The 23,616-nt window shown below is 41.7% G+C and overlaps 1 protein-coding gene across 1 annotated transcript in view; it reads left to right on the plus strand.

Moving 5' to 3' along the window:
* LOC119514096 (keratin-associated protein 10-4-like) overlaps positions 1–23,616 on the plus strand; it is a 48,185-nt gene continuing 24,569 nt past the window's right edge. Inside the window, 6 exon segments of the mRNA XM_037809661.1 lie at positions 1–294; positions 439–548; positions 6,198–6,339; positions 6,484–6,601; positions 17,784–18,118; positions 22,916–23,172. Of these exon segments, the coding sequence (XP_037665589.1) occupies positions 1–294; positions 439–548; positions 6,198–6,339; positions 6,484–6,601; positions 17,784–18,118; positions 22,916–23,172 (1,256 nt within the window).

The raw sequence follows: 23,616 nt of genomic DNA on the forward strand, positions 1-23,616 counted from the left end.
ATGACCCATTCCTGCTGCTCTCCCTGCTGCCAGCCCACCTGCTGTGAGTCCAGTTCTTACAGGTCCAGCTGCTGCTCCCCTTGCTGCCAGCCAACTTGCTGTCAGACCACCTGTTGTAGGACCACCTGCTGCCAGCCCACCTGCTGTGGGTCCAGCTGCTGCCAGCCTTGCTGCCATCCATCCTGCTGTGGCTCCAGCTGCTGCCAGCCTTGCTGCCATCCATCCTGCTGTGGCTCCAGCTGCTGCCAGCCGTGCTGCCGCCCCAGTTGCTGCTACACAACCTGCTGCCGGCCAGCTTGCAGTGGCCCCGTGTACTGCTCGAGAACCTGCTACCAACCAACGTGCTGCTGCGTGCCCAGTTGCCTAGCCAATAGCTGTGGAACCAGCTGCTGCCAGCCTTGCTGCCAGAACACCTGCCATGGGTCCAGCTGCTGCCAGCCTTGCTGCCGCCCAGTCTGCTGTCAGACCACCTGCTGTAGGACCACCTGCTGCCGCCCCAGCTGCTGCTGCAGCCCTTGCTGTGTTTCCAGCTGCTGCCGCCCTTCCTGTTGCTAAAGCACATAGCCAGAGCCACCACCCACCACAGACCATCTATCCTCAACCGTTCTACAAGTTCCTACTCCTGCAAAAATCTCGTCCCCCATGCTTGCCTGAGAAACAACATGTGACTTTGACTACTGCTGGCATCTTCTTCAGCCAAAGCTTGCGAGTCTGCTGAGGAATGCCGTCCTACTTCACCTTGATTTGAATCTTCTTTATTTCCTCCACATTGCTGCGCTCAGTGCTGGGCAGCGCCATGTGAATTTGCCGTGGATTCACGGTCTCAGCCTTGGGAAAGTGATCATCACTTCTTGTCTCTAAAAAGAAAAAAAATTTTAAACCTTTTGATTGTGTGTTTAGCTCTGTACAATGATCAAAATAGATTAGCATTTTTCATATGGATATTATTTTGAGTTGTGTTTTCATTCCTAATGATATTTGAATTGTGTTCATAGGTGCTCTTTTCTAATAAAATCTGTATTTTCCTGCATCAGATGGTATGTTTTTGGGTTTTCTTTTTTTTCAATAGTGCTTTTTTTGTAAGTCCGCACTTTTAAAATGAATTTCACATATATTACCTCATTCAAGTCTCAAAATGGCCCTATATATTCGGCAGAGCAAAGATTTCACTGCCAGTTTAAGGATGAGAAAATGAATTTCACACATCTAGGAAATGATGGAAGCAATCCCTAAGCCCAAGTCCTCTGTTTCCAGGCTTAACACACTTTCATTTGCATCTTTCTCCAAGTAGAACTAACACACGTAACAAGGCACGGGGAATACGCTCACCTTGTATTGCTTCTATAACAATGGAAGTAACTAGACTCTTGAGCTGTGGAACACTTTTCTGTCTTCACTGCTCTTCCCAGATACCCTTTCCTCCTCTATGACCAACAGACATTGCCTTTAGGATTTCCGGTCAACAAAGGGAGGCCTTGCATCTTTTATGGGTTCTGGTCAACCACTGATGCACTCTGTCATCAACGAACCAAGGGAGACCCAATGTCATCTAAAGAGATCTGCTCTTTGATTGCATGGAAATGGTATCCTGGTATCACTTAATTCATCTCAGCGGTAACTGATACAGACGTTGGGCCACATTTCCTGGGCTCCCGAACATTGAATAGATTTGGTCTCATGACCTCAACATTATGAAGCAATGAAATGTGTACCAAGTCATGAGTTCTGAGGTAACAATGAAATGGGCTTAAAACCCTTGGTCTAATCATAATCTCTGGAACATAAAAGGGTCCTTCTGCTTTATGGGAAAAAGATAAAGCAGGGAAGGGATATTAAAATCAGAGTTTACAGGGAAAAAGAGAGAATGGATAGGAATCTGAAAAGGAGAAGGAAGCATGCGCTACCCAAAGTCAAGATGGACATTAGTTTGGTTCCTAAGTGGAGGGAACATGGATCACTCAATGAAAAGATGAAAAAAAAAAAAAAAAGAACAGCCAAAACACTCAGTGGTACAAAGGCAAAAGCAACTCTGAGATGAAAGTAAGAGGGTTTTATGGGGTCACCTTTTTAAGGGACACAAAGGTGTTTTGGCTGGTTAATGCACTAGATGTGCACGAGATGTACTATCTTCCTAGAGGTTGTATCTGGAATTCTTTGCTTAGTTACTTAGTTTTCCAACAGAGGGAACACTTTGGGATGAGTTACCCTGATTTAATGAGTCCCTACTCTGTACTAGGTAGTGAGCTGGATCCTTTATCCACAATCTCATTCTCGTAGATTCCTGAAAGGCAGGTATTATTGCTCCTCTATCACATCTTAAGAAATCATAAATGTTGGAGGTAATTTGCAAACTTGCATGAATAACACACCTTAATATGTCTTCACCAGCAATGCTGTTTTCTGTGTTGTTGGGGAATTGAGAGCCATATACATAAACGGAACATAATTGAGAGTCCAGAAATATATCCCCATATACATTACCCATTGATTTTAGACAAAGGTGCCAAGATAAGTAGTGAGAAAGTTTAGTCTTTTGACCAAATGATGCTGATACATATTACACCCTTGTGCAAAACGATGAACCTTGACTCATGCTTCACATCATATACAGAAATCAAGTGAAAAAGGATCAGGACCTAAGCATAAAAATGTAACATTACAGAACTTCAGAAAGGAAACAGGCAAAACGCATTTTGGCTTACATTTTAAGGGTGAAACCACCTTGGGGTAGACTCACTGTAATCATGCCCATAAAATAAGTATGCAAATTTATTATTAATTTACACGAGAAATAACGTAAAGAGGAACTAGAATTTCCATAGGTCATTTTGACCACCGTATTTTTCCTATATGCATAAATATATGAAAAGTTAAATCATAAACAAGGTATCAGAACAGGGCATTCGGAGAAGAATTTTGAATGGCATCTAATGCACACGTTTCACAATAGTTTGCCAATGAATCTCAAGACTCAAAGTGCCTTGTCTGGCTCTCTCTATCCCCTGCAGTGCTTGGCCAGGCCTCGCTGACAGCTGCATTGGTGCCCCTCCTCTTTCTAAGCTGCCACGGTGCACCAGCCTCACCAGCCCCATTTAAGAGTCGCAGGTTATTTAGAAAACACCTTCAATCAACGTAGTGTAAATTCCGCAGCTTTGACGCGGCACCTCTAGTGCTCCCTGACTTCTGATACAGACTCACTCATGTCTCTGCACATGAGCATCGACAGTGGGAATTTATGTTTTTTCCCTGTTGATTTTTGTCATAAAATTTATGGACTATTTTTGAAGTTTCGTGCGTAGAAATCAAATTATATTTTAGGTGACTCAGGGTTTCATCCCATTCTCTTTCTTCCAAATATTTAACACTCAACCATACATGTCTGTCCTCAGGAACGGACTTTGGCCCTTTACTTTCATTAGGTAATAATATGACATCATCAGCTTGTACGGGACCCATCCATCCCACGCAGGACTCCCACCGTGAGTGGTGACGGGGGAGGCATGGCCTGCAGCAATTTCCTCTTCCTATGACAACAGCTGAACATAAAAGATAATTCCACGTTTCTGTCCTCTTAAAATATATTATTATGGAAAAGACAAAGTAATACTTTCAGGAAACCCTTCTTCATCTTCTTTGCCTCTATAGAAAGTACGTAACAATGCTCCCCTCCTTTTCTACTAGAGAATGTCTACTCCGAATTCTTTGCACATGGCATATGTATCAGAATGATTTCACTTGAGTTGTATTTAAATAGGGAAGGAATGTCAGTCTCTGGACCTGAAATCTGGGATAGCACCAATAGTTTAAGGCATATGCCAGTTCCATACAAATGCCAATCCTGGTAGTCCTATCAATGACAAATTGATGCACAGGAGGATTGAGAAGCCTGCTATGTTCAGAGTTCCCTTGTGTGTAAAATGTGGAGGAAATGAAGAAAAAAGAAAAGGAGATATAACCTGTCCTTCCTTCCTTCAGTCGGAGTTTTACAGAAAATTGTTATTTTGAAACACATCTATCCCCTGTAACCTCTACACAGTATCCAACAAGCCTATCTTGCAAAACTATAGAATATCACAACCAGGAATTGACATTGATACAGTCAAGATATAGAACATTTCCATTCTCAGAAGGATCCCTCAGGTAGACTTTGTGAGCCACACATACCTCCTTCCCTCCCACACTATCTGCTTCACCTATGTCTTCTAATACGCTGTTTTTCTTTAACAGTTTCATGCTTTCAAAATTTACATTTAAGACCATGATCAACTTTAATTAATTTTTGTATAAAATATGAGATACACAGGAATGCTTTGTAATATGATTCCAACTTTTCTATAAGTATGAAATAATTCCAAAAGGGTGTGTTAATAAAAATAAATTTATGCTAAAGGCAGAGAGAACAGGCACAATATTAGCTAGAAAATATTACTTAGAAAACAAATAGTAGAACTTACAGTCATTACAGTGCACAATAGATGGGAAAAATGGCAGGAGATACAGTGACATGGAAGACCAAACCCGAATAAATAAAATGTGAGGTATAGAATGTGTTAAAAGAATGACAAAGAAAATGTTAAATAGCAAAATTTGGGGATGCTGTAAAATTGGTACTTTAACTACATTTATAACTTTAATTATTATGATGAGAAGAAAACCTCAAACTTAATTAAGTGCCTGTCTGAATGAGTTAGAAAAATAAAAACAGAATTAATCAAGAAATCATAAAATAATTAAAGTGTCAGTTATAGAAATAATTAACAAAGATACAAAAGAGAGGACCAACAAAGCCAAAATTTGCTCTCTTTTTTGTTTCTTTAAGTAAAAAATTGATAACCCACTGTCAGAAGTGATCAAAAATAAGAGAGAAGACAGGGATAAAAACATGAAGGATGAAGCCTAGAATGTATATTGATCATAGCTAGAAACAATCTATCCACAAGGGACAGAAAAAATTGGATTCCAACCACATGCAATGTACAAAAGTTCAATCTAGGAGTATGAATTACCTAAAGATAAAAAACAAAACCTTCAAATTCTTACTAGATAATTTATGAGGATGACTTTTGATCTGGAGGTAGGGAGGTATCCCTTGACAGGAAAAAAACCTGAAAAAAGAGAAAACCCTGCGGAAAATGCGAGCTTCACCTCGCGGGTTTCCCTTTTTCAAGGATTGTAGCACAAGTTGGCTGCTGTGCTGTAAATACTTGTTTTATGTATTTCTCCAGCCTTCATTATTGTCTACAACTGAAGGGTAAATCCTATGCTTCTCCACGTTACAGGTGGAATCAGAAGCCTAGTCAACCTAGTAAACCTGGTTTAACTCAGCACCATGACTCAGCATGTTTCCAGTAAGGCCAGGGGCTGTGCTATAAGGCAGCCTTCAACCCAACTGCGAGGGGCACAACACACCAAAGAGTGACTCGGGCGAGTCCAGCCTGGAGAGTAAGATGCAGCGTTTATTAGGGGCTTTAATGGGGACCTTGTCCTCAGCAGCGGGACAGAAATTCCTTGCTATGCTGGACGGCAGAGACCAAAGGACAGGTCAATATTTGATAAGCTTTGAAAAAGGAGGGGTGGGGGGTGGGGTTGAGGTTCTGGTACTGTGTGGTTGGCTGTGTACGGAATCAAATTCAGGATTTCAAGGTGGCTTATCAAGCTTCAACAACACTTGATGTTGTCCTCAAGGGAAGATGCACTGTTTCATGATAGAGGAACATCTATTCCCTAGGGCCTGTGGGAAAGGGAAGAGTTGGGGAATAAAGCAAAGGTTCGTATATCTTACACACATCACCATCACCCTCTCTACAAAGTGCTTCCCAATGTAAGTCTTGCCAAGGGAAAGCAGATGCACACTGACACCTGTGACATCTTAACAGGCTTAATACAATTTCTTGACTACATAGATGATTTCAGAAAAATACTCTTATTTTTAGGTTTCAATTAGGAAAACAAACAAATCAATTACCCTGAGAAAATTCTTAACACTTCAGGAACAACTTCCTTCTTGGGCCATTTCCCTATGGACCCTGGAAAACAACATAAACAACAACAAGGAAAAGTTCTGCCCATTGGTCTCAAAATTGGGGGTCCAGTGTATAAAAGCCCCAGAAGAGAAGGACTTCTCAGAATCTGGGAAACTCACCTTTGAACAGGAACTCCCCCTCCACACCTGACACCATGAGCTGCTGCTGCTCCCCTTGCTGCTCCCCTTGCTGCCAGCCAACTTGCTGTCAGACCACCTGTTGTAGGACCACCTGCTGCCAGCCCACCTGCTGTGGCTCCAGCTGCTGCCAGCCTTGCTGCCGCCCCAGTTGCTGCTACACAACCTGCTGCCGGCCAGCTTGCAGTGGCCCCGTGTACTGCACGAGAACCTGCTACCAACCGACGTGCTGCTGCGTGCCCGGTTGCCTAGCCAATAGCTGTGGAACCAGCTGCTGCCAGCCTTGCTGTCAGAACACCTGCTGCGGGTCCACCTGCTGCCAGCCTTGCTGCCGCCCAGTCTGTTGTCAGACCACCTGCTGTAGGACCACCTGCTGCCGCCCCAGCTGCTGCTGCAGCCCTTGCTGTGGGTCCAGCTGCTGCTGCCCTTCCTGTTGCTGACGCACTCACCCAGACACACCACCCACCACAGACCATCTATCCTCAACCATTTTGCCAAATTCCTACATGTGACTTTAACCACTGCTGGCATCTTCTTCAGGCAAAGCTGGGAGTCTGCTGAGGAATGCCGTCCTACTTCACCTTGATTTGATTCTTCTTTGTTTCATTTATGTCGCTTTAATCTACGCTGCTCAGCTCCATCTGAATTTGCTATGGATTCATGGTCTGAGCTTTAGGAAAATGATCATCATTTCTTACGTCTAACTAAAAACAAAATTTAATCTTGATTCTCTTTAGCTCTCTACAGTGATCAATATTTATTATCATTTCTCAAACAGATTTTTTTTTTGAGTTTTGTTTTCACTCATAATGATATCTGAATTATATTCCTAGGTGGTCTTTTCTAATAAAATCTTATTTTCCTGCATTGGATGGTATGTTTTTGCTTGTTTTTTTTTACAGCACTTCTTTTATAAGTCCTCACTTTTGAATTGAATTTTATATCTGTTATCTCATTTGAGTCTTACAATGGCCCACAAGTTGGCCAGAGCAAAGATTTCATTAACATTTTAGGGGTGAGTAAATGAATCTCACACATCTATAAATGACAGATGCAGGTCCATTTCCCAGGTTTTCTTCTTCTAGTTTCTATGGGTTCTGGTCGACCACTGGTGCACCCCGTCACCAACAATGTGAGCCCCACCCTCACCTAATGGGATCTCTTCTTTGATGACTTGGAAATGGTATTGTGTTATCATTTAATTCACTTCAGCAGAAATTGGGATCAAGAATCACCCCTGTAAAGCACACATGTTCCAGCCACCTTTCCTGCACTCCAAACTTGAATACATTTGGCACCTGATGTAAACACTATGCAGGAAAATAAATTTGTACCAGTTCCTGAGATTTGAGGTAGCTATGAAATAGGCTTATAACCCTTTGATCTAATAACAATCTGTGGACTGGGAAAGCATGTTTCTTGTGCTTTATGTGAAAAAGGCAAAGCAGCTCAGGAAAATTAAAATCAGAGTTTACAGGGAAAAAGAGAGAAAGTTTAGGAAGATGAAAAGGGGAAGGAAGGATTCATTATCCGAAGTAATTATGGGCAAAGGCTGGATCCCAAGTGGGGGACACCTGGGTCTTCTCATGAAAAGCTGAGTATAATCCCTCCATGCCGGGGCCAGGCTCATCCTGGGAGTCATGTCCCACTTTGCCAGGGAGACTCATACCCCTGGGAGTCATGTCCCACATAAGGGGGAGGGTCATGAATCCATGTGCAGAGATGGGCCTGAGAGAGAAAGGCCACATGTGAACAACAGAAGAGGTTCCCTGGAAGTGACTCTTAGGCACAATTATAGGTGGGCTTAGCCTTCCCTTAGCAGCAGGAAGTCTCATAAGAGCAAGCCTCAAGAGCAAGGACTTTACTTATTAAGTAGGGGGTCCCTAATCTCACATAGCATATATTCTGTCCAAAATAAACAATCAACGTCTCACATTATCCTCATTTAGTTGTACAATCATCATCACTCTCCATTTTAAACAATTATCATAACCCAGAACACCCCATAACTCTTATTCCCCACCCAATTATTTACCCCTAGTATTGGTGAGTACCATAAGGTATTCCTACTAAATATAGTCCATAGTATATAACAGGTAGTTTTCCCCATATACCATTCTGTTGTTAACTCTTTCTTCAAGTTTCATACCTTAGAAGTAGGCCATGCAAGAACTTATTTATATTTGTAGTGCTAATGCATGAGATCCATGACATTAAACAACCCTTCCAATTGTGTTGGCCTTCAATACAGCACTGATACTTCTAAACCCATTAATGAACTGTCACCACCCCAGTCCATTCTCATACCTTTAAGTTCAACTTTGTTAACAAGTCTGTACATATTAGGTGATCGTTCCCCTTTCTCGAGCTTCTTTCTCTCTCTAGGTCCCCTATATTCTACATTTTAAGTCACTAATTTTACACTATCGAGGCAGTTCATATTAGTGATACCATACTATATCTCTCCTTTTGTGTCTGACTTATTTCACTCAGCATTATGTCCTCAAGGTTCATTCACATTGCCATGTTTCAGGATTTCATTCCTTTTACTGCTGCATAGCATTCCTTCGTACATATATACAACATTTTGTTCACACGTTCATCTGTTGAAGGACACTTGGGTTGTCTCCATGTTCTGGCAATTGCAAATAATGCTGCTATGAACATTAGAGTGCAAACTTCTGTTCGTGTCACTGCTTTCAGATCTTCTGGATTTATACCAAGTAGTGGAATTGCCAGGTCACAGGGTAGCTTGATACTTAGTTTTCTGAGGAACCGCCAAATTGTCTTCCACAGCAGCTGTAACATTATCCAGTCCCACCAGCTGTGGATAAGAGTTCTAATTTCTCCATATCCTCTCCTACATTTGTACTTACTTGTTTGTTTAATAGCAACCATTCTTACAGGTATGAGATAGCTCATTGCGGTTTTTCATTTCCCTGATAGCTAATGAAGATGAACATTTTTTTCATGTGCTTTTTAGCCATGTTTATTTCCTCTTTGGAAAAATGTCTTTTCATATCTTTTGACCATTTCATAATTGGGCCGTTTGTACTTCTGTCAATGAGTTGTAGGATTTCTTCATAAATGCTGGATATCAGTCCCTTATTGGATACATGGTTACCAAATATTTTCTCCCATTGAGTTGGCTGCATCTTCACCTTTTTGACAAAGCCCTTTAAGGCAGAGAAGCTTTTGATTTTGATGAGTTCCCATTTATCTCTTTTTTTTTTTTTTCATTTCTTGTGCTTTGGATGTAAGATCTAAGAAGCCACCTCCTATGACTAGATCTTGAAGTTCCCACATATTATATTCTAGAAGTTTTATGGTACTGGCTCTTATATTTAGGTCTTTAATCCACTTCGAGTTAATTTTTGTATATGGTGTGAGATAGCGGTCCTCTTTCCTTCTTTTGGATATGCATATCCAGTTCTCCCAGTCCCATTTGTTGAAGAGGCTACTTTCCTTATATTTAGAAAGCTAAATAATTGCTTCTTTATATGCATTCAACATCAAGGATCCAGAAATAATGAGTATTAAAGAAAAAAACTTCAGGAATGTGTTTAAAAATTGTCAGATGCTGCCAACTATCACAGGTGAACAAAAAGGAGCTATACTAAACCCAGTTTGGCACAGTCAAGAAATCTTAGTCTTGAATAATCAAATATTCTGGTTTATAACATTAGCACATGGGACTCTGATGAAATTCATGGAAAATGGAATGCTATTTTAGTTGTCTTTGGTAATTCAAAATTACCCCAACACCTTGCTACTAAAAGAAGCAATATCCATTAAAAATTCTCAGCGCTAAACTGGTTGACCGGCTTCAGTATGAACTGTATACAGAGACACATGCATGCATTTTGACCAGACGATTGTTCTTTAAAGTACTCAAAATTGTTTTTAAGAAATAGAGAGGGTGCCGAATTTCCAGAGGTATTCATAACTGACTGCGTGTCCCTTTTGCATGCTTTCAGGGACTTCATTTGGATATAAGCTCTCAGTTTACACTGATGTATCTTTGATTTTACAGCCTCTATGAGAGCTCCATTTTGAGCTCTATGATTAGATCCATTTTTGAGGGTGTTATTACCAGCCTCAATCTTTCCGTTTTTGTTACTTTGCCCTGGGAAATCATTTTTGCTAGGACAGCAAGAAGATACAAAGATTTCTCAGCTTGGTAGGTTAATCTATACAGGTCTACAAGCAAAAAACACATGGCTTAGGTAAATTTTTCCTGAAAAGTCTCTATGAACTGATAGTTTTTTGCTGACTGATACTGCTTCTGTATACTGCCGCAAGTGATAATGACTGCTTGATTGTAATACAACGTGCTGTTTTCCACATTATCTAATCCATCCATTTCAACAGCTGAGTGGACACGATTCTTCAGTTGGTTAAGTGTTTGTCTCAAATTATCTGCTGTCATTTGGTTATTTTATTTAAAAAATTCAGCTACTGCTGTATTCAAAATTATTTTATAATTATCTCTGTTTACATCTTGTAGGCAGGCAAGGTGCTGCAGACATGCATCACAATTCCCAGCTATGAAGGCTTGAAAAGCATTGCCTGACAACTCCTTCTCTTGATCAGTGATCCCAGAGGACTGACCTGTCCCTCCATGTTTCTCTGCTCCATGGTCTCTTCCTGTTCACAGTGGATCTTTCTAGAGTAATCCCAGTTGATAGGTACAGGGGTGGGGGTGGGGGCAGACTTGCAGAACCTTTCCTCCATTTTCTTCATCTTGGGATCTGGACCCTGCAGCCTTGTGTGCAGTCATTAACCCCAGTCTCCTTATGTGTAAAACGTGGAGAATATGGTGTGCCAGTTTGAATGTATTGTGTCCCCCAAATGCCATTATCTTTGTGGTCTTGTGTGGGGCAGAAGTTTTTGGTGCTGGTTGGATTTGCTTGGAATGTGCCCCACCCAGCTGTGGGAGATGATTCTGATGAAATGTTCCCATGGAGGCGTGGCCCCGCCCATTTGGGGTGGGCCTTGATCGGTGGAGCTATATAAATGAGCTAACTTGGGGGGAGAAAAGAGAGTGCAGCTGGGAGTGATGTTTTGAAGAGAAGCAAGCTTGCTAGAGAGGAACGTCCTGGGAGAAAGCCGTTTTGAGGCCGGAGCTTTGGAGCAGATGCCAGCTGCCTTCCTAGCTAACAGAGGTTTTCCGGACACCACTGGCCGTCCTCCGGTGAAGGTATCCAATTGCTGAGGTGTTACCTTGGATGCTTTGTGGCCTTAAGACTAATTGTTTAGTGAAATAAACCCCCGTTTTATAAAAGCCTATCCATCTCTGGTGTTTTGCATTCTCCAGCATTAGCAAACTAAGACAGATTTTGGTACCGGAAGTGGGGTGCTTTTGCTGCTGAGTTTGCAAATACCAAACATGTTGGAACGGCTTTTTAAATGGATAATGGGGAGTTTCTGGAAGAGTTGTGAGGAGCTTGATAGAAAAGGCCAAAACTGCTTTAAAGAGACTGTTTATGGAAATATGGACTCTAAAGATACTTCTGATGAGGACTTGAGCAGAAATGATGAATGTGTTGTTGCAAACTGGAAGAAAGGTGATCCTTGTTTTAAAGTGGCACAAAATTTGGCAAAATTGAGTCCTGGTGTCAGATGGAAGGAAGAATTTAAAAGTGACAACCTGGAATACTTAGCTGAGGAGATCTCCAGACTATCTGTGGAGGATATACCCTGGCTTCTCCTTGCAGCTTATAGTAAAATGCAAGTGGAGAGAGATAAACTTAGAACTGAACTCTTGGGTTCAAAGAAACCAGAAGCTGATGGCTTAGAAAATTACGAGCTTCCAGGGGGTGGAATCCCAGAGGCTACAGCCCAACGTGAGGATGTAACCAAACACAGAACCCAGCCGCCATTTCAGTATAAGCCAAGATTGGAGATGGAATTATCCAGAAAGGATTTGTGGAAAGTCCTATTGTCTGATGGCTTTGACCCCTGTGTGCTTCATGCAAAGCCAACAGAATTTTTGCGAGATCTTTATAGACAGAGCCATTGCCGGTCTGGACTGGAGGAGACAGACAAGGAAAAAATTAAAGGAAAAATTTCTTCAAAGACAGAGCCGTGGAGGTTGAGGTCTGGAGTCAGGAGGTCTAGGGCTGAGAGAGCGGAGCAGCCCACACGCAGGGAAAGGGTGAGTTTGCCCTGGAGGTCGAGGGCGGGCCTTCCACCTCGTTGCTCAGGAAATGTCCTGCCACCCCAAGCCCCAAAGAGGGTGGAGCACATTCCCAGGGAATTGGGGAGAGCCTGGCTGCCACCACGCTGTTCTGAAGGGGTTGAGCGTGTGCCCCGGAGATGGAAGGGAATCCGGGAGCTGCCCCGATGTTTGAGGAGGGTGGGGCCGAGAAGGTGGTCTCCCCAATGTGTGGATATGTTGGAGCACTCACCTAAGTGTTTGGAGAGGAAAGGGCTGCCGAAAGGGCCCTTAGGAAGGGTTAGGCTCCCGCTCTCTCAAGCCCCAAGGATGCAACGTCGTTCTGTAAATGACTCTCAGACTTTGAAATCTAATGGAGTTTGTCCTGCAGGTTTTAGGAACTGTTTTGGTCCTGTTAACCCTGTTTTCCTTACTGTTTCTCCTTATGGCAATGGAAATGTTTATCCTATGAATGTCTCTCCTTTGTATATTGGAAGCACATAACTTGTTCTAGGTTCACAGATCCACAGCTAAAGGAAAATTATGCCTTAGGACTGACCACGCCTAAATTGATTTTGATGGGATTTTGTACTTGACTATTGTTACTGAGATGATGTAAGTTTTTGTGGTATTGTGATGGAATGAATGTATTTTTTATTTGGAAAGATAATGTCATTTTAGGTTCCAGGGGGTGGAATGTGCCAGTTTGAATGTATTGTGTCCCCCAAATGCCATTATCTTTGTGGTCTTGTGTGGGGCAGAAGTTTTTGGTGCTGGTTGGATTTGCTTGGAATGTGCCCCACCCAGCTGTGGGAGATGATTCTGATGAAATGTTCCCATGGAGGCGTGGCCCCGCCCATTTGGGGTGGGCCTTGATCGGTGGAGCTATATAAATGAGCTAACTTGGGGGGAGAAAAGAGAGTGCAGCTGGGAGTGATGTTTTGAAGAGAAGCAAGCTTGCTAGAGAGGAACGTCCTGGGAGAAAGCCGTTTTGAGGCCGGAGCTTTGGAGCAGATGCCAGCTGCCTTCCTAGCTAACAGAGGTTTTCCGGACACCACTGGCCGTCCTCCGGTGAAGGTATCCAATTGCTGAGGTGTTACCTTGGATGCTTTGTGGCCTTAAGACTAATTGTTTAGTGAAATAAACCCCCGTTTTATAAAAGCCTATCCATCTCTGGTGTTTTGCATTCTCCAGCATTAGCAAACTAAGACATATGGAAAAAGAATCAGTTGGAGATGTATAATGAATGCCACTGACATAAAAATGTGTATAGAATATTTTTTCAGAGATATAAAGGATTTTATTAATTTACCTTCTGAAGACTGGTAAAGCTCTTATGTAAATTGTCATTGGGATGCCCAAGAATTGGCAGGATGTTTTAACGTCTTCTGGAAGTAAATACCAGGATGTTGAAATGCGTCACAAATTGGTGACCAGATCCACCCCATCTGACAGATTTCTACTGTAACAATTTAGTTAGTATAAAAGCTTGAGCAGCAAAATTTTAGATGTTCCTTGAGAATGCAGTACGGATATTGGGACTTCAGATTCAACAGGAATTTAGACTTTTATTTCAGGAGTCACTCACCTCCCTCTGATAGATGATCTCCAGGCTATAGTGGAGGTGTTCAAATGTTGGATAATCTCCATATCCCTCATTCTTTTGCGTTTTACAGATGTTCTAGTTTGCTAATGCTGCAGAATGCAAAACACCAGAGATGGATTGGCTTTTATAAAACGGGGATTTATTTCGCTACACAGTTACAGTCTTAAGGCCACAAAGCGTCCAAGGCAACACATCAGCAATCGGGTACCCTCACCGGAGGATGGCCAATGGCCTCCGGAAAACCTCTGTTAGCTAGGAAGGCAGCTGGCATCTGCTCCAAAGCTCCGGCCTCAAAACGGCTTTCTCCCAGGACGTTCCTCTCTAGCAAGCTTGCTCCTCTTCAAAACATCACTCCCAGCTGCACTCTCTTTCCTCTTTGAGTCAGCTCATTTATATAGCTCCACCGATCAAGGCCCACCCCGAATGGGCGGGGCCACGCCTCCATGGGAACATCTCATCAAAATTATCACCGACAGCTGGGTGGAGCACACTCCAAGCAAATCCAACCAGCACCAAAACTTCTGCCCCACACAAGACCACAAAGATAATGGCATTTGGGGGACACAATACATTCAAACTGGCACAACAGAAAATTGCATTTTAAAATTTTTCCTCCCATCCTTCATGGGATTTTTAAAGTAAATGTTTTTATATTGTAACAGATAGCCCAATAGACCTTTACCCAGTTTCCAAAAACAACATCTTCTAAAACTAAAGAATACCAAAACCATGAATTGACATTGATACAGCCTAGACACAAAACTTCTCAGTCCCCACCAGGAACCCTCAGGTAGCCCTTGTGAGCCACACCTACCTCATCCCACCCACACCACCTGCTTCACCTATGTCTTCTGTGTTTTTTCCTAAAAGTTTTATAGATTTACATTTTACATTTAAGTCCATGATCCATTTTAAATTAATTGTTGTATAAAGTGTGAGAAATATGGGAATTCTTTTTTTTTTAACTTTTTAGCTTTTACCAATTTTAGACTTAGATAAAAGTTGCAAAAACGGTACAGAGTTTCTTTATATCTCTCACCCAGCTTCCCCTAATGTTAATCTCTTATAAAACTGTAATACAATTCTCAAAAACAGGAAATCAACATTAGTACAACTTTATTGATTAAACCAGGGTTTGACAATTTTTTCTGTAAAGGGCTAGAGAGTAAGTATTTTAGGTTTTTGGCCCCTATGATGTCTGTTCCAACTACTCAATGCTTTTGTTTTAGCAAGAAGACAGCCACAGACAGTTTGTAAGTAAATGAGCTTGGCTGTCTTTCAGGAAAACTTAATTTACAAAATCATTGCAGGCTTGGTTGCAGGCCTGAACTAAACTACATCCTGTGTGAGAATTTCACTAGTTTTTTTCCATTTGTGTCCTTTTTTTTTTTTCCAGGATCCTATTTAGGATCCCACATTCATTTATTTTTCTTTACTTTTAAATTTGAAATAATTTTAGACTTAAAGAAGAATTGCAAAAAATAGTACAGAGATCATGTACTCCCTTCTCCTTATTTTAGGTAACATCTAACCATCTAAAAATTATCAAAACCAAGAAATAAACCTTGGTACAATACTATTAACTGTATGTCTTAGTTTGCCAGGCTGCTCTGACAAATACCACACAATGCATTGGCTTGAACAACAGGAATTTATTGGCTCACAGTTCTGAGGCTAGAAGTCAGAAATCAGGATCCCAGGAAGGCTTGCTTTCTCCCCAAAGATCTGTGGCGTTCTAGTCCTAGCTGCCAGCAACCTTGGGGGTTTCTTGTTTCCGCCTCCCATCATATGGCCATGCCCTCTCCTTTTTCTTTCGGGGTCACACTGACTTCTCCTCATGGCCTTCTCCTTATAAGGCCTCCACTAATCCAGACTGAGGACCCCCTCATTCAGTTGGGCCACACCTTACTAAAATGGCATCTTCAAGAGGTCCTGTTTATGATGGGTTTAGCCCCACAGGAATGCAGATTAAGGTTAAGAACATGTGTTTATTGGGGTACAGAGGGAATTCTTTGTAAATCTTTTATAACTTTACTAGAAGTCTGAAATAATTCCAAAATGAAGACTTAATAAAATAAATTGAAAGTAGGGATAGAGTATATGAGGCATAATATTAGTTAGAAAACAGAGTGGGGCATATAGTCATTAGGTTGCACAATAGATAGGATAAATTGTAGAAGATACACTGACATGGAAGACTAAAGCTGAATAATTCAGAGTGTGAAGTATAGAATGTTTTAACTGAATGACAATGAAAATATTACTTGTCAAAATTTTGGGATGCTGTAAAATTGGTACTATACCTGCATTTATGGACTTAAATAGTTTCATTAGAATAAAATCTAAAAATTAATTAACTAAAAACCACTTTAATGAGTTAGGAAAATAAAAATTGTATTAACCAAGGAATCATAAATTAACTAAAGGGTATATTAATGAAATAATTTACAAAGATACAGTGGAGAAAACAAAAAAGCCAAAAAAATATTTTTGTTTTTTTTGCTAACTAAAATATTGATAAACCACTGTCAGGAGTGATCAAGAAAAAGAGAGAAGACAGAGATAACAAAATTATGGGTGAAGCATAGGATGTACCCTGATCAAAGATAGAAACAAACTGTCCACATGGGACAGTTAAAATTGGATTTCAAGCACATGTAATGTACAAAAAGTCAACTGTAGGGATATTAATACCTAAAGATAAAGATATCGAAACCTTAAAAGTCTTAGTAGATAAGTTATGGGAATGACTTTTGATCTTCAAATAGAGATCTCTTACAAGGACAAAAATAGTGAAAAAGGAGAAAAACCTGGGGAAAATGCAGGCTTCACCTCACATGTTTCCTTCACTGGAAAACTGTAGCCCAAATTTGATTGCTTTCCTGGAAATACTTGTCATATATTTCTCCAGCTTTCATGATTATTCATAGCCGGAGGGTAAATCCTATGCTGCTTCCACGTTACAGGTTGAACCAGAAGACCAGTAACCTGGGTTAACTCAGCACCATGACTCAGCACGTTTCCAGTAAGGCCAGGGGCCATGCTATAAGGCAGCCTTCAACCCAACTGCGAGGGGCACAACACACCAAAGAGTGACTCGGGCGAGTCCAGCCTGGCGAGTAAGATGGACCATTTATTAGGGGCTAATATAGGGACTTCGCCCTCAGCAGCATGAAGAGGGACAGAAATTCCTTGCTATGCTTGTCTGCACTGACCAGGCCAATGTTTGATAAGCTTCAGACAAAGGGATGTGGGGTTGAGGCCCTGGCACCGTGTGGTTGGCTGGGTATGCATTCAAATTTAGGATTTCAAGTTGGCCTATCAGCTTCCACAACACTTTATGTTGTCCTCAAGGTAAATTATAGTGTATCACGGAAAGGGAAATATCTGTTCTCTAGGGCCTGTGCGAGAGGGAAGAGTTGGGGAAGATGCAAAAGTTCATATATCTTACACATGACCATCACCCTCTCTTCAGAGGTGCTTCCCAATGTAAGTCTCACCAAGGGAAAGCAGATGCAGACTGACACTTGTGACGTCTCAACAGGCTTAACAGTGCTTCATGGCTGCATAACGCATTTCAGGAAAATAGTCTTAATTTATGTATCAATAAGGAAAGCAAACAAATCAATTACCCTGAGAAAATTCTTAACACTTCAGGACCAACTTCCTCCTTGGGCCATTTCCCCATGGACCATGGAAAATAACATAAACAACAACAAGGAAAAGTTCTGATCATTGGTCCCAACATTGGGGGTCCAGTGTATAAAAGGCCCAGAAGAGAAGGACTTCTCAGAATCTGGGAAACTCACCTTTGAACAGGAACTCCCCCTCCACACCTGACACCATGTGCTACTGCTGCTCCCCTTGCTGCCAGCCAACTTGCTGCAGAACCACCTGTTGTAGGACCACCTGCTGCCAGCCCTCCTGCTGTGGGTCCAGCTGCTGCCAGCCTTGCTGCCATCCATCCTGCTGCGGGTCCAGCTGCTGCCAGCCTTGCTGTCAGAACACCTGCTGTGGGTCAGGCTGCTGCCAGCCTTGCTGCTGTCCATCCTCCTGTGGGTCCAGCTGCTGCCAGCCTTGCTGCCGCCCAGTCTGTTGTCAGACCACCTGCTGTAGGACCACCTGCTGCCGCCCCAGCTGCTGCTGCAGCCCTTGCTGTGTTTCCAGCTGCTGCCGCCCTACCTGTTGCTAAAGCACTCACCCAGAGCCACCACCCACCACAGACCATCTATCCTCAACCGTTCTACAAGATCCTACTCCTGCAAAAATCTCGTCCCCCATGCTTGCCTGAGAAACAACATGTGACTTTGACTACTGCTGGCATCTTCTTAAGGCAAAGCTTGTGAGTCTGCTGAGGAATGCCGTCCTACTTCACCTTGATTTGAATCTCCTTTATTTCCTCGGCATTACTGCGCTCAGTGCTGGGCAGCGCCATGTGAATTTTCCCGGGATTCACAGTCTCAGCCTTGGGAAAGTGATCATCATTTCTTGTCTCTAACTAAAAAGAAAAAATTTTTTAATCTTTTGATTGTGTGTTTAGCACTGTACAATGATCAAAATGGATTAGCATTTTTCATATGGATATTATTTTGAGTTTTGTTTTCATTCATAATGGTATCTGAATTGTGTTCATAGGTGCTCTTTGCTAATAAAATCTGTATTTTCTTGCATCAGATGGCATGTTTCTTGGGTTTTCTTTTTTTTCAATAGTGCTTCCTTTATAAGTCCTCACTTTTGAATTGAATTTATATCTATTACCTCATTCAAGTCTCGAAATGGCCCTATAAATTGGGCAGAGCAGAGATTTCATTGCCAGTTTAAGGATGAGAAAATGAATTTCACACATCTAGGAAATGATGGAAGCAATCCCAATGCCAGGTCCTCTGTTTCCAGGCCTAACATTTGCATCTTTCTCCAAGTAGAACTAACACATGTAACAAGGTACGGGGAATACGCTCACCTTGTGTTGCTTCTATAAGAATGGAAGTAACTAGACTCTTGAGCTGTGGAACACTTTTCTATCTTCACTGCTCTTCCCAGATACCCTTTCCTCCTCTATGACCAACAGACATTGCCTTTAGGATTTCCTGTCAACAAAGGGAGGTCTTGCATCTTTTATGGGTTCTGGTCAACCACTAATGCACTCTGTCTTCAATGAACCGAGGGAGACCCAATGTCATCTAAAGACATCTGCTCTTTGATTGCATGGAAATGGTATCACGGTATCACTTAATTCATCTCAGCCATAACTAGCACACACGTTGGGCCACATTTCCTGGGCTCCCGAACATTGAGTAGATTTGGTCTCATGACCTCAACATTACGAAGCAATGAAATGTGTACCAAGTCATGAGTTCTGAGGTAACAATGAAATGGGCTAAAAACCCTTGGCCTAATCATAATCTCTGGAACATAAAAGGGTCCTTCTGCTTTATGGGAAAAAGATAAAGCAGGGAAGGGATATTAAAATCAGAGTTTACAGGGAACATGACAGAATGGATAGGAATGTGAAAAGGAGAAGGAAGCATGCACTACCCAAAGTCAAGATGGACATTAGTTTGGTTCCCAAGTGGAGGGAACCTGGATCACTCAATGAAAAGATGAAAAAAAAAGAACAGCCAAAACACTCAGTGGTACAAAGGCAAAAGCAATTCTGAGATGAAAGTAGGAGGGTTTTATGGGGTCACCTTTTTAAGGGACACAAAGGTGTTTTGGATGGTTAATGCACTAGATGTGCACGAGATGTATTATCTTCCTAGAGGTTGTATCTGGAATTCTTTGCTTAGTTACTTAGTTTTCCAACAGAGGGAACACTTTGGGATGAGTTACGCTGATTTAATGAGTCCCTATTCCATACTAGGTAGTGAGCTGGATCCTTTATCCACAATCCCATTCTCGAAGATTCCTGAAAGGTGGGTATTATTGCCTCTATATCAGATCTTAAGAAACCATAAATGTTGGAGGTAATTTCCAAACTTGCATGAATAACACATCTTAATATGGCTTCACTAGCAATGCTGTTTTCGGTGTTGTTTGGGAATTGAGAGCCATGTAGATAAATGGAACATAATTGAGGGTCCACAAATAGATCCACATATACATTACCCATTGATCTTAGACAAAGGTGCCAAGATGAGTAGTCAGAAAGTTTAGTCTTTTGACCAAATGACACCCCTGTGCAAGAAAATGAACCTTGACTCATGTTTCACATCATATACAGAAATCAAGTCAAAGAGGATCAGGAGCTAAGCGTAAAAATGTAACACTACAGAACTTCAAAAAGGAAACAGGCAAAATGCATTTTGGCTTACATTTTAAGGGTGAAACCACCTTGGGGTAGACTCACTGTAATCAAGCCCATAAAATAAGTATGCAAATTTATTATTAATTTACACGAGAAATAATTTAAAGAGGAACTACAATTTCCATAGGTCATTTTGACCAGTATATTTTTCCTATATGCATAAATGCATGAAAAGTTAAATCATAACCAAAGTATCAGAACAGGGCATTCGGAGAATTATTTTGCATGGCATCTAATGCACACATTTCACAATAGTTTGGCAATGAATCTCAAGACTTAAAGTGCCTTGTCTGGCTCTCTCTGTCCGCTGCAGTGCTTGGCCAGGCCTCGCTGACAGCTGCATTGGTGCCCCTCCTCTTTCTAAGCTGCCACAGTGCACCAGCCTCACCAGCCCCATTTAAGAGTCGCAGGTTATTTAGAAAACACCTTCAATCAACGTAGTGTAAATTCCGCAGCTTTGACGTGGCACCTCTTCTGGTCCCTGAGTTCTGATACAAACTTGCTTATGTCTCTGCCTCATGAGTATCTACAATGGAATTTTATATTTTTATTCTGTTCAGTTTTGTAGTTACATTTATTGACTATTTTTAAAATACCATGTCATGGAAGTCTAATTATATTTTAAGTGACTTGGGGTTTCATCCACTTTTTATCTTTCTTCAAATAAATATACAAAACTCAACCATTACTTTGTATTTTCACTCAGTTGTTACATGAGCTTTATCAATAACATCTGTATAAATGGTTTTTAAAAATTACCTGTATTTGCCCTTGTTGATGTATAGCAATAACATGAATGCTGTTTGACATTTGACATTTAAGACCTGGATCCCTTTGTACAAAAGTGTGAGACATAAGGGAATTTTTTGTTATACTTTTGAAACTTTTGTATAAATCTGAAATAATTCCAAAATGAAGACTTAATAAAAATAAATTTATGGTAAGAACAGAGAGAACCAAGCACAATAGTAGGTACAAAGCAAACAGTAGATCATGTCGTCGTTACAGTGCACAATAGATGGGATAAATTGTAGAAGGTAAACTGATGGGGAGATAACCCTGAATAATTCATACTGTGAAGCACAGAATGTGTTAAATGAATGACAATGAAAATGCTACATATCAAAATTTGGGGGAGCTGGAAAATTGGTACTTCAGCTACATTTATAACCTTCAATACACTGATGAGAATAAAACTTCAAAAGCAATTAAATGCCCATATGAAAGAGCTAGAAATATAAAAATAGAATTAACCAAAAAATCATAAATTAACGTGTAAAATATTGATACAGAAGAGAAGACCAACAAAGGCAAAATGTAATTTTTTGACTAAAAAATTGATAAACCACTGGCAAAAGTGTTCAGGAAAAAGAGAGAAGACAGAGATAAAAAAATATTATGGATGAAGACTATAATGTGCATTGACCAAAGCTAGAAACAAACTATCCATACGGGAGAGATAAAATTGGATTCCGACCACACCTAATGTACAAGTAAACTCTAGGAGTATGAAATATTTAAACATAAACAAAATCTTAAAACCCTTATTGGATAATTTATGGGGATGACTTTTGATCTTGACCAGGAAAAAATAGTGAAAGAAGAAAAACACATGGGGAAAATGCAAGCTTTACCGCACGTTTCCCACGTTCGAAGATAGCACAAAGTTGACCGATGTCCTGAAAATAGTGGTTTTCTACATTTCTCCAGCCTTCATTATTTTTTACAGCCTGAGGGAAAATGTTATGCTGCTTCCACATTACAGGTGGATTGAGAAGCCTAGTAAACCTGGTTTATCTCAGCACCATGACTCAGCATGTTTCCAGTAAGGCCAGGGGCTGTGCTATAAGGCAGCCTTCAACCCAACCGCGAGGGGCACAACACACCAAAGAAGGACATGGAGGAGTCCAGCCTGGGGAATAAGATGGAGCATTTATTAGGGGCCTTAACGAGGTCCTTGTCCTCAGTGGTGGGACGAGAGACAGAAACTCCTTCCTATGCTCATCCACACTACCCAGAGGACAGGTCAATGCTTGATAAGCGTCAGACAAAGGGAAGTGGGGTTGAGGACCTGGCACTGTGTGGTTGGCTATGTATGGAGTCAAATGACGGATTTCAAGTTGGCTTATCAAGCTTCGACAACACGTGATGTTGTCCTCAAGGTAAAATGCACTGTTTTCATGATAGAGGAACATCTATTCCCTAGAACCTGTGGGAAAGGGAAGAGTTGGGGAATAATGCAAAGGATTGTATATCTTACACACATCACCATCACCATCTCTACAAAGTGCTTCCCAATGTAAGTCTTGCCAAGGGGAAGCAGATGCAGATTGACACTTGTGACGTCTCAACAGCCTTAACAGTATTTCTTGCTGCATAGATCATTTCAGGAAAATACTCTTATTTTTAGGTTTCAATTAGGAAAAGAAACAAATCAATTACCCTGAGAAAATTCTTAATACTTCAGGGCCAACTTCCTCCTTGGGCCATTTCCCCATGGACCATGGAAAATAACATAAACAACAACAAGGAAAAGTTCTGCTCATTGGTCCCAACACTGGGGGGTCCAGTGTATAAAAGCCCCAGAAGACAAGGACTTCTCAGAATCTGGGAAACTCACCTTTAAACAGGAACCCGCCCTCCACACCTGACACCATGTGCTGCTGCTGGTCCCCTTGCTGCCAGCCAACTTGCTGCAGAACCACCTGTTGTAGGACCACCTGCTGCCAGCCCACCTGCTGTGGGTCCAGCTGCTGCCAGCCTTGCTGCTGTCCATCCTGCTGCGGGTCCAGCTGCTGCCAGCGTTGCTGTCAGAACACCTGCTGTGGGTCAGGCTGTTGCCAGCCTTGCTGCCGCCCAGTCTGCTGTCAGACCACCTGCTGTAGGACCACCTGCTGCCACCCCAGCTGCTGCTGCAGCCCTTGCTGTCTTTCCAGCTGCTGCCGCCCTTCCTGTTGCTAAAGCACTCACCCAGACTCACCAACGCCATGAGCCATCTTTTCTCAACCATTTACCAATGTTCCTACTCCTGCAGTGAACTTGCTCCCCATGCTTTCCTGAGAACAACATGCTGACATTGAACACTGCTGGCATCTTCTTCAGGCGATGCTTGTGAGTCTGCTGAGGAATGCCGTCTACTTCACCTTGATTTCATTCTTCATTTCCTCTAGAATGCTGGTCAGCACCATCAGAAGTTGCCCTGGATTCATTGTCTCAGCCTTGGGAAAGCAATCATCAATTTTCGTCTCTAATTAAAGAAAAAAAATTTAAATCTTATGATTGTGTATTTAGCTCTCGAAATGATCAATACTGATTAGCTTTTTTTCATTGGAAAGTGTTTCGTGTTTGTTTTTCACTCTTGATGATATCTGAATTGTCTTCCCTAGCTG

The sequence above is a fragment of the Choloepus didactylus genome, chromosome 18, assembly GCF_015220235.1.
Source record: "Choloepus didactylus isolate mChoDid1 chromosome 18, mChoDid1.pri, whole genome shotgun sequence".
In the NCBI taxonomy this organism is placed as follows: domain Eukaryota; kingdom Metazoa; phylum Chordata; class Mammalia; order Pilosa; family Megalonychidae; genus Choloepus; species Choloepus didactylus.